This window comes from Gymnogyps californianus, chromosome 9 (assembly GCF_018139145.2).
Source record: "Gymnogyps californianus isolate 813 chromosome 9, ASM1813914v2, whole genome shotgun sequence".
Classification (NCBI taxonomy): Eukaryota; Metazoa; Chordata; class Aves; order Accipitriformes; family Cathartidae; genus Gymnogyps; species Gymnogyps californianus.
The window spans coordinates 10,042,943-10,054,979 of NC_059479.1; the positions used below are offsets into that span (position 1 = coordinate 10,042,943).

Genomic DNA, 12,037 nt, shown 5'->3' on the forward strand with positions numbered 1-12,037 from the left:
CAGGAGCTCTCAAGAGAAATAAAAAGCCATGTGGCAGGGGAGGGGACGATGGGTGCACGGTCCTGGCACCCTGCAAGAAAACAGTTGCAGTGGAAATGACTCACGCTTTCCATCTGAAAGCACAGAGCAAGAGCCTGCCCCCTCTCCTGTGCTTCCCTCCACCCAGCTCAAGTCCTGTGCAAAAGCATCTCACCGACCCACATCTCTCTTCCTGCATCGATGGCCCTGGGTGGCAGCAGAACCTCATCTCAGCACTACGAAGGGCAGACTAGGTTCTGGGTATTTTGTAACTTGGATGTCTCCTTTTTCAATGTAATGCCCAATTCTCTAGTGACAAAGCAAGTGTTTGCAGTTATCAGCACTGTCTCTGAGAGTGGCATAGCATCACTGCAGGACACCAGCTCGGAGGAGGCTTGAAGAAACAGTCAAAGAGTTGATGTCACTGTAGACATACAAACATTTTCCTGTTATTATTCGGCCTGGCAAATAAAACTAATTCAGGCCTTGAAATGTCTTCAAATTAGCTTAGAAATTACAGGAAGTCAGGATAATCAGCGTATGGCTCTTCATTTCCCTTCCGCTTATTCAGAAGTGGACTCCACTCTTCACAGCCTTTAGCAGAGCACATTTTGAAACTTAGTTCTGCAGCCACGAGGGCCAGCAACACTGTTTTTTCCTGAAAGCTTGAGATTCTTGCATAATCACTTAAGCAAAGGAAACAGCCCTCAGAAAGAAGCTGCATTGCAATGAAGCAGTGAGAGTTCACAGCCAACCTGTGAGTGGCCTTGGCTGCAAGGCAGTGCTGCTGCTCCAGCCCACGTGCACTTCACCTTCACACATCACCTCTGAAAATGACGCCCTGAACAAGCGCAGAGTAAATAGGAAAAGCACCGTCGGAGGCGAGTGGTAGCTGGGGGCATGGCCCATCTCTGGCATAAGCAGACACTTGAGGTGATCCAGCACCGCACCTGCACAGGGCAGTGAATTAGGGCAAGCATCTGAGATTGCTTTCAGTACCCTTGTCCCCTCTGCCCTGACCTTCCTGATCTTCCTGATCACTCCCTGACTGATCAGCGAGTGCTTCTGTGTGATAGACACCTGTGACAGCTCAGTACCGACTGCCACGGCGTCTCCAGTCCCCAGACACAACACCTGAAGTCCCACGTGTCCCTGCCTGCTCAGGTACATCCTGGCTCAAATCCAGCCCTTCTGCACGAGGAGCAGAGGGAGGGATCAGCGTAGCTCTACGTCAGTGGAGCTGCACCTGCATCCAGCTGAGCATCTGCCACAGAGCATGAGAGAGATGAAAACACGGCACAGCTTTGATTTTCTCCTCTGAAAATAATAGCGTTAATAGAAATTGGCAAAAGGGTACTGGTTTCTATGGGACAGCTGAATTTCTGCCAGATATGACTTCTCAAAACATTCTGTAAGCGCAGGCATGCTAAAAAAGGAAAATAGTCATTACAATGACAATAATACATGTTATTTATGTAAGTTCTTAGCTGGAGCATCCCAAAGTGCTTTTCAGATGTCACTGGTATTTCATCATTTATTTACGTAGTATCAGTTTTATATTTAGCATTCAGTTCCAGAATAGCCAGCTTCAGAACATCTTAAAGCAATTAATTGCACATAAGCAGAACCCCTCCCTTTCCTGCCTGCTCTTAAAAAACCCTTGTTTTTCACTCAAGAAATCACTTGCGCGCGGGGCCAAGCCAACTGCGCAGCCACTCCCCGAAGGCGAGCAGGCGAAATGCTCCTCGGCTTTGCTGGGGCACGAATCAAGCCAGGCAACGGTGAAGCGACTTGCCCCAGCCCATACAGCAACGCCGGGGAAAAACAGAGCAGGAAGTCGCAAGACGGTTTTGGGTTGCCTCAGCACTACAGTGAACACCCCCAGCAGTGAAGTCAAACCCCAGAGATGTCAGTGGTGGTTTAACCAGCTCAGGAAGTTGTTTGTCTCAGCCCCCATCTATGCTCCGTCTTCGGGCTGCAGGCATGGGACGCAGGTGCAGATGGCTGCAGCGGCTGCAAAGTTAAACTCTTTTCTCCCCAGCAAATGCAGGAGGGCCTGTGGACAGGCCCTGCAATGGACGGGCCCTGCAACGCTTCAACCCACCGCAGTCAAAATGCCGTTGCACCTCAAAGTTTCCCCCAGATGAAGACATCCATACAAGCTCCAGCATTATGCAAAGGGACAAGGGAGTGCTTCGGGCTGCCCAGGCACAGAGGAAAAGGCAGAACTGCAAGGGAAACCTGTCTGAGTCCAGTGCAACTTTCCTGGAGACCCAAACTGCCACGGAAAGCGGCTCTCTCTTGGCAGCTGGGTTTGCCTCCCTGAAAACCAGCTTTGTGGGCATTCAGCCCACCCAAGCCAGTACCATCATCTCCCTCCAAGAGATGGAGGCTCCCTTCTCCTCTGCTGACCTTGCCTTTCCTACCTGCACCTATCATAAACCCAGCCCCTGCCAAGCCTCTCATCTCCCTGTGCCCCTCTACCCCTTTCCAGCTGGCACAGCACTTCCCTTCAGTCCCCGCTCCAGCTAACCCTGCGTCCCTGAGGGCCGAGCCGCAGAGCCACAGGCTTGGCAGGCCGGCAGAGCCCTGGCAGGCACAGGGCCAGCCGCCATCCTGAGCCGTGGCTTCCTCCAGACCTGCTGGGAGATGTGCCCCTGCTCCGCACCCGGACACTGCAGGGCAGCTCCAACCCACATCCCAGGCTCCTGACCGCTGCCAAAATACAGTTACATGTATGGCTGTCACAGAGCGCAATGTACGGCACTTTGACGTGACCAGGTCCTAATACCGCACAGGGGAGATGTCATCTCTCTGGCTGCACCCATGCAGTGTCCCTGCTCTGGGGACAGAGGGACCCGGCTGCGGTGGGGATGTCACCCAGCACGGAGCCAGGAGCAGGATGAGGGAGCAGGGAGTGCTCTGGACTGAAACAGGTAGGGTCTCCTTCCAGCCGCAACCGCTCCCCAGGGACAGCCCCGTGGCAGGAGATATTAATAGGGGAGAGAAAAAATTGCATTTCAGCAAGAAAGGAGAGAGGGGTGAGAAAGGGGTCAGGAACAAGCAGACCTGACCCCATTAGAGAAGCAGCGGGAGGCAGGGAAAAGCTGTAAAGATAAGTCAGGGCTGTGCTGAAGGAAAGAGGAGCCAGCAAGGGAGAGCTTTGATTTGTACTTTTTAAAGGGAATGAAAGCAATGGAGGGAGATGGTGGCAGGGAAACATACTCCAGCATTTCTGAGATGACAGCAATGCCCACAAAGGCATATGAAACTACCCTTTTCTTCCTCGGACAGAACAGGAATGAGGAGGCCAATTAGCCAGGGAAGCTAAAGCACACGTGTGCCCCAAGCCTGGCTGCTCTTCAGCTGCTGTGTGTGACTGTGACTTGCATTCTCAGGCCACAGAAATGTCAAAAGCTGTGTGTAATTTTGCATCATTAGAGAGAATAAAACAGCGTGGAAAGGGCTAAGCGAAATGCTGTAAGAGCCACCAAGCTGCACATATAAAAGGATGCTACAATATGCACTACAGCAGGTAGTCCAGGTTCAAACGCTCCTGGTCCTAGGGGGGGTCTCTGCAAATATTTCCAGATACCAGAAGAGGCTGAAACAAAGCCTGAGAGCCATCCCTTCACTGGATTTTGAGTGCACCAAATCCCCAGCCGCATTGCTGGCATGAGCTGCAGGCACCACCACCAACCATCTGTCCCAGGCGTTTCACTGCATTGACGGTGGCAGGTCGGGGCAGATGCTGTCAATGCAGGGACACCTGCATTTTCATGACGCTGTCCCTGGCACAGAACAAACCACTCTCAGCCTCACCCAGCAAGTGTAATGGCTGGATGCTTTGCTCTCTTCCTAGAGCTTTCCTATAATGGGCAGGAGGACACATATATTTAAATGATGCCTTGGGAAGGATAAGATTTAGTGCCCAGCAAAAGCTTGTCGTAGCCTCCAAACACCTCAAGAAATGGACGCATTGACTACAGCTCATCCTATAGTACCCATTCCTCAGCGCACAGGTGTGCGTGGGGGAGCAAGGTATTGCTTCATCTCTTCTGGACTGGGTACTGGTAGGAGACATGCCGGAGATTTGCGAAGTGGCCCCAAACAGCTGCACAGTGTACTTGGGGCCTGGCTCCTCTCCATAAAACAGTGCCCTTCATCCACTGCACAACCCGTGTGTGCTCAGGCAGGAGCAAACCAGGCCACTTCCATGGCATGAGCTGCCCAGGGCCACACCGTGGCACGCAGCCAGCGCTCAGCTAAATTCAGCCCCTTACAGCACACGAGCCCCAATTCAGGAAAGCATGTGATTAGTTTTAAGAATGCGTTTAAGCGTTTTTCTTGAATAAGCCCCCGTGAGCAATAATCTCTCCGTAAGCACTTCCACAGAAGTCACCCAAGCGAGCTGCGGTGGCCGACTCCGGAGGCACCCCACTGCAGCGGGCAAAACCTGCCCTGGCTGAACCGACAGCAAAACTCCCACCCACTTACGCAGGGGCAGAATTTCCTCCCATGTCTCATATACGTCTCTTTTTCTATGTAAATTATGCAAACACAGCATATTGACTACACCCAAGGGGGAACACGCATATATTCTGTGTCTCTCTTGAGCACCAAGATCACTACAAATGCTGCATATAAACAGTCTTCGCATTGATCAAAGTGAATTTAGCTTATTAAAAGAGGATTCTATGCAGAAAGCTGATTTCCGCTGCATGAATACAAATTCAGACACTAATAATATGGTTTAAGCTGAAAAAAAACCACAGAAAGAACAAAATGCCTTTTTGCCTCCAGTCAAAACCTTCTTAATATCACCGTTAAGGAGCTTTTGATCTCCTTTTTGCATCTGCCTGAAACTGAGCCACCCATACAAGCCCAGCCCAGCCAGGATCAAACAAAACCCATCTTTGCCAGGCACGCTGCCCCCCGTCTCACGGTGAGGTGTCAGGGAGCACATCCCACAGCACCACGTAACGCAGGAGAGCAGACACTCAGTTTGAATACCTCTGTATGGCAAGAATCAATGCAGTTTGCAAGCAGAGGTTCTCCCACACTGCAATTGCTGGGAGTTCATGTGCTGGCAGATGTGTGGCCAAGAGCTGTGAGTGTGCCTGGGTGCCACCAAGCTGTGCCTTGGGGTGCCCGGGGATGCACCACTGGGCTGGCTGACGCTCAATGTGGGCAAATCCGTTGCAGCTGCTCCTCCTCAGATAAGATGCTCTGCATCTGCATCCTTTGTAAATCTCTATGGCGAAGCAGTAAATGTATCTTCAGTTAATCTGTATAGAAGTGATCTAAAGAAAATCAGAGTAATTGTGGGAGACTTAAAATTGCCACCAGATGGCTAGTTTTGGCAGCACTATGGGAAAATGGATTGTCTGGGTTTTGTCAAGGGCTTGCTCCTCTGATCTCATGTCTCCCACACACTTTATTTCTCTGTCACGACACAGAGAACGACACCTTTGGAAAAGTTGCAACTGGCTTGAGACCCAGCCTTCTCCTTGCGGGGGCCCAGCTGCTGCCGAGCACATCGCTCCCAAAGAGAGAAGGGAGGCACAGGGAGGCTCCCGCTCAGCCTTGGCCTTACATCCACACAGGGAAACAAGTGACCATGTGCAGCCGATCTAGGTCCTGAGGCAGAAGGTAGAGCCTTTGCTATTTTCCTGGCAGTGCAACAAGGCCCAAGATTACAGATCTCATTCACACGCATGTGTGCTCTTAAACTGCTCCACTCTACCATGCTCCACAACACTTTCAGGGGGAAAGCAAAGACGGGGTGAAGGAGGGGTGCACAGGCACCTCCATCAGACCAGGGGACCGTGCACCAGAGCATGCGTGTGCATCCTGCTGGCAAGGCCTCAGCTCCGTCTTGCAACGCTCCCGCGGCTGCCCAGGTCCCGTGTCGGCCAGCGCCTCGGTGCAGGTTTCTCCTGCCTTGCTGCACGACTTTCCCATTAATACTCAGCAACATCCTGAGTGTGGAGAGGATGGGAGGAGGGAGATTGCACTGAAGGTCTGAGCCAAAATCACCCGTGTCTATCCACTGCCAAAGGTCCCTGGCTGCTCTCCTTGAGGTCTCGCCTAGATGTGTCTCCCAGGTATCATCAGCACTTTGTCCTCTGGCTCTGAAGTTGCACTTCTAACACAGTATTTTACTGTTGGTGCCCCAAAGTTTAAGCTGCAGGTAATCTCTTGGTTAAGAATGGTTTAAGTTATCACTCTTAGACTTTGACTGTCCTCTCTTTAACCTAATCTTAAAATTTTCCTTCATCTTTCAGCGTATCATTTATCCCACCTGCCAACTTAATGCTTTTGCTAAATTTGTCTGTTTATTTAAACAGTGACCTTGTTTGTCAGTTATTCTGCCGAAACACCATCCATGAGTTATGATCAGTAGCACACATCAGGGACCAATCAAAGCTGAAATTGATACAATCTGCCCTACAGCTTTGCAAAGACAGTGCACAGAGAGAACCAAGGTTCTTACACACCCAGGCTGCCTGGGGCCCCCCTGGCACTCCCAACTCTGCTCCGCAGGGCTGTGCGTGCTTTCAAGGGATTCCCACTGAACTCTTCTTCCTTGCCAAGACCTCCCTTACATAGCCCGTCTGTGAACATGATGCAAGGCCAGAATGACAGCCAGGATGCTGGGAATACCAGCGCAGTAAGAGGAAACAAAAGTGAAAAGTGCTGCACTTCATCCTTCCCCATCCATGGGGCCCGAAGTGCCTCTGAGCTCCCCACCACAGCCTACGCTTACTTTCACTGCTACAGCTCCAGATTACAGCTCTGCATATACCATGACAGGAACAGCACTGACTGCATCCTAGCAGCTGGTCCAAAGGGCAATGGGTGGGACATGGGTACCCCAGGACACCTCGGAAAGGGACAACCTCCCTTTGCTGCTGCTGTCCGACCACCACTGTATCCAACACTTCCCTTTCACAAGCACAAAGGAGCAAAGCCCTGCCAGAAGTCACCGACCAAACTCCCACCAAATTCACTCCAGCTTTGCAAAGCAAAGAGAAGCATAAGTATTCTCCTGGCGCTAGACAAGCATAAACGGAAAACCAGGAACAGAAATAAGATGACATGAGCTTCACTGCACCTGCAGGACAGCAGTTTTGGAGCTGCATTGTACCAGACGTCACATTTGCTCAGGCTGGCTGCGCAGGAGCACAGCGCTCCTGGCTGGAGACGCGTCTCCTTTAGTGCACAAATTATGGCTCCATACAAGCTGATCGCTTTCATGACATTAAAAGCTTTCCTCACTGAGATGTTTTCGTTCACTAGTATTTCATTCACTGACTACAAATGGCTTCTTACTCCAGACAGTTCCTTGTCTCGAGGGAGTGCCTTGACTGCCCAAAATGCCGAGCTCAATCTACGCATTGAAAGAGCCCTATAGTGCCCACTCCTCCTGTGGGTGAAGTTGCATGCTCTGGTACCCACAGCATTATCTCTGCTCCCCGCCCCTTCATCTCATCCATGCTCACCACCACAGATACTCGTGGTTTCAGCTACAATTGCCCCAAGGCAAGCAGGCAGCCAAGGTACCTGACAGGATCACTGAGGGACAGGCAGGGTGTCCCCAGAGGCTTGGGGAGTATTAAACTACTCACATGCTTTTATTGACTTAACATCACCGGCTGTGTCCAGGCTGCAGGAAGGGGATGGGATCCTGCCCAGCAAGGTCCCTACTGCGACTCCAGTCTGCTTCAGACTGCCAGAAAGCCCCAGCTCCTGACACCCTAGGACACACTGCATCGCACCGCACGCTGCCAGCCTGCTCCATCCACTTACCAAGCACCAGCCCCTGCTCCCCACGTACCCATCGACCACCCCCTGCCTCCCAGGGGCACTGGTGAGCTTGGCACTGCCCCGGGGTGAGGCACAACTGGGACTGCAGCCTGCTGGCACACACCTGATGCTGGGGCCTTCGGTCTCCTCCACTCTGCCTGTGGCAAGGAGAGGGCAGAGGGGTAGGGGATGTGCTCACACCACGCTCTGCAGCTCCCCAGCTCATCAGCTCCAAGGCTGAGCCTCGCCTTGGGAGCAGGATCAGAAACTATGGCTTTTCAGTCTCCCCCTCTCTCCACCATTCCCCACCATCATTTCCCAGGATGCCCTCTCCACCCTCCCGACAGCCAGCACGCCAGCGCACAGACATCCCTTCCCCGCAAGGACGATGACCTGGTAGATGGAGAGGAACCACCTTTTTCTTGGAGCAACCTGGAAAGCATGAACCTCATCCTTAATCACTGAGGGCAGCCAAAGTGCCATCTGAGACAGTCCTATCAGCTTATGCCACCGCCTTCCCCACTCCCTGAACACTGCAGTGTCTTGTGGCTCTTCCTAGGGATGCAGAAGTGCTGGGATTTATCCCTTGCTGCTGAACTGTCGAAAGGAGGAAATTCTGCCAAGGCCTAGGAATCAGAGGCAGCTGCCCTCACCCTCCTCTGGTGCTTGGCTGCAAACACACTAAGCAGCTCTGGGGGATTTGCCTGTCAGAAAGAGAGAGAAGTTGGCAGGGATGGTGTGGGCAGTGAAACCCTAGAGAGGATCAGAAAGAGAGCAGCTGCTGATGGATGCTGGGCTCTGTCCTCCTTTGGGTTGCTGTCAAGGGTTTATTTATTTTCATCTGCAGTCCCACCCATCCCTTCGCTTTCTGACAGAAGGCACCTGGCACAGGCACCGAGTAACCATTTGCCTGTAGGATACCAAAGCTCTTCAGGTCCTATACAAACAATTTCATTTTTAATGAGAGGTTCCATCAGCTTGTACAAAGCGCTTGTCCCTATGTATTGCTGATGAATGAGAGCCCGTAAGGATCCCTGAACAACTGCACATAGGAAGCAATAGCCACGGCACTAGGAAATCAGACTGGTTTATCACCATGGCTTTTTTCAGCTTTAGAAATCAGTAAATTTACAAGAAAACTCTGTTTTTAAAGGAATTGTTTAAAACCCTCCATTTATTTAACAGCACATGCCATTTAATCTAGCAGCAGAGAACTAATAGGAATTATTCACTGAACTTGTACTGTGCTTCCTGCATATCCCATTGACTAACCTTCCATCAAAGTCAAGGTCAAAGTTGATTACATGCTAGAGTAATTCAATGAGCAACAGTGAAATACATCCAACAAAGCCCAGGGAGGCTTTGAACTGACCCCAGCACCCACCCAGGGTACAGCAGCTAACGTTTGCACAGCTGTGAGCACAACAAAGACAACCTGCTGCAGCATCCCACATGCAGGGATGAAATGCATCTGATAAAGCACGTGACTTTTGCCTCAGACATTTGAGCGTGATTCCTGGGATACATCGGACTCCCGGCTTACACCAATGCCCATGCCTCTCTCTCACCTTCCAGGCCGTGCCCTTCAGTCCCGCCCTATTTATTTGCCAGTTTTACGTTGCCTGCACCCTATGCAGGGGGAGCTTCATTACCTGTTTGCTCAATGCCCTGCACAGACAGATTCTCATTAATTCCTGCTCCCACCACACAAGCACTAACTAACCCCAGGCGGTAAAAGCGTCGGTTCCTTGCGATCCTCACATCTCCGAACTGCGCTCAGACGGGCACGGTGATGGCAGGTGGCAAGTGGGGTGGAAGGCGGGATGGCATGACACAAGACATACAGAGGGGAACCCAAAGAGGGAATTCTGTCCCTGCTCTGCCCTTCCCCACCCCCTGCCTTGCTCAGCCGCGCCCTGCCCATCCCTTGCCCAGCGCTTCCCAACCCCGCCCAGCCATGCCCCGCGCATCCCCTGCTCTGCCCAGCCCCGACCTAGCTCTGCTCCTTCTCCATCCCCTGCCCAGCCCCTTCCTTTTCCTCTTCCCCCGCTCCGCGCATCCCCTGCCCAGCTCTGCTCCTTCCCCAGCCGCTGCCGGGTGCCTGCCCGCTGCCCGCCCAGCGCCGTGCCGCCGCTCCCGCCGGCCGGGCGCGGCCCCGCCCGGGAGCTGCCCAAGGTACCGCCGGGCCGGGCCGGGCCGGGCCAGGCGGGGCTCCCGGCCGCGGCGCCCGCCGAGCCGAGCCGAGCCGAGCCGAGCCGAGCCGAGCCGAGCCGAGCCGCGCTCACCAGGACGAAGGAGCTGCGCACCGCCTCCGAGACGCTCTGCCGCAGCTCGGCGGCCGTGCCCGGCTTGCTGAGCCGCTTCGTGAACTTCCTCACTTCCGACATGGCGACATGGTCCGCGCCGACCGCTGCGGGGCCGCGCCGAGGCGAGGCGAGGCGATGCGAGCCCCGGGCTGCTGCCTCCCTGCCGGCGGGCGGGCGCGGCGGGGCCGGGCCGGGGGCGGGCGGAGCCGCTGAGCGGCGGCGGCGGCGGGGAGGGCCCCTGCTCGGCCCGCCCCGCCCCGGCCCCGCTTTGTCCCCGCAGCAGGTGCCGCCCCGGGGCCGGCTGCCCCATGTGCCGCGCTCCCCCTCCCCGCACACCCATCCTGCTCCGGCACACAAAGCCCGGGCTGGGGCTCTGCGGGGGACAGCCAGCAGCCCCCGGGCTGCTGCGGTGCCAGACCGTGCCTGCTCCGGGGAGGTGCTCCCCGGCCCCACCGCAGCTGCAGGGCGTGCTCCCTTGATGGAGCTCCAGGCCCGCAGCGGCAGTTGGCCGGCAAGGGCACACTGGTGCTGGGGCTCACCCAAAGGCAGGCGGGCTCTAGGCGAAGTTACTGGACATTTATAACAACGCTACCCGGGGGAGGCTCGGTGCCAAATGGGGCACCAGTCCGTTTGGACTGGTGGTCTGCATGCAGCTCTGCCCAAGGTGCGTCCCAGCTATACCAGCTGTGTTCCTGTAAGGACAAAATCTTGTTACTGAGCGTCTCCAACCTACAGGGTTTGCTAGAGGGAAGTGCTTTGATTATAGAGGCCATGATCCCATTTGCCTGCCCGGCTGCAAAAGCAAGAAGTAAGGATGTGGAAGGAAGATTCCTTAGGACTGAAGTTAATTCCTCGTCCTTGTTACTTTGCCATTGTGGGCTGTTTTTAACTATGGTGATTTTGAAATTATAATAGAGGTAGAGAGCACCATTGATCCTTTATGTTTTGTACATTAAAGCCTTACTTTTAAATCTTTTTACTTATTTTATTGTGTGCTGTGTCTTCACAGCAAGATACTTAATTGGATAGAGTTGCCATGTAGTCATACTCTTAAGGAATTTACACATATTGTGCCATATGGCTGATTAAATACTATCTACAGGGACCTCATTGGAATTATAGGCATGCCATAAGTCACACAACATATAGAGAAATTGTTTCGATTATGAGAGCCAATCTGTAGGGGGTAATGAATACAGCTATTATGATCCAAACCGTTCAAAATGTTATTTGTGACTTCTAAAGCATGCATGCCAGTTATTGTTCTGCTTTTTAGCAGTTCACTGAAGGGGCAGCAGACACCATTTCATATTAAACATTGCTCTGATTTTTTACACCAGAGGCAAAACAAATCCAAAAGTTTATTGTTAATTATCAAATATCTATTAGATGAGGGACAGAAACAGAAAAGAGAGTTTATGAGCCGGAGAATTAGCATTTTCACAAACACAAAGCTTTTCCAAATCTGTCTTAATTAAGAAGCAAAAAAACATTGTGACGCACAATTCCAGCTGCAGCACACTGAGGTTCACTTCCTTATGCCTACACCCATGCACATTCTTGCAGAGATTTTACCAACCACTTCAAATCGTCACACCATACAGCTCCAGTGACTGCCCTGTGATGAACTGGGCTATGGCTATACTGGTAAGTAAAATCATTAGGTCTCATTCACCTGGCCGCGAGAGGACAGGTAACACAACGATGCTTGTCACAGAATGGGGTAGCCCCCTTCATCCCGCCTGCTGGGGAGAGCCCCTGGCCCCTGCGGTTCCTCAGAGCAGGCTGGACACTGCAGGAGAGCACAAGCCAGCACAACGCCAATGATCAGAGGCCAACGCTTACGGCAGTGCCATTTCTGCCTTCAGTTTGCTACATTAGGAACAGCTCCAAGAACCAGAGTG

At 52.9% G+C, this 12,037-nt stretch overlaps 1 protein-coding gene across 3 annotated transcripts in view; it reads right to left on the reverse strand.

The window, feature by feature from the left end:
• DOCK11 (dedicator of cytokinesis 11) overlaps nt 1-10,214 on the reverse strand; it is an 84,830-nt gene extending 74,616 nt beyond the window's left edge. For all 3 annotated transcript variants that reach the window (XM_050901567.1, XM_050901566.1, XM_050901564.1), the window contains exon 1: nt 10,113-10,214. In XM_050901567.1, coding sequence (XP_050757524.1) covers nt 10,113-10,214 — 102 coding nt within the window. The remainder of the gene's footprint in view (nt 1-10,112) is intronic.
• Between the last annotated feature and the right edge of the window lie 1,823 nt (nt 10,215-12,037).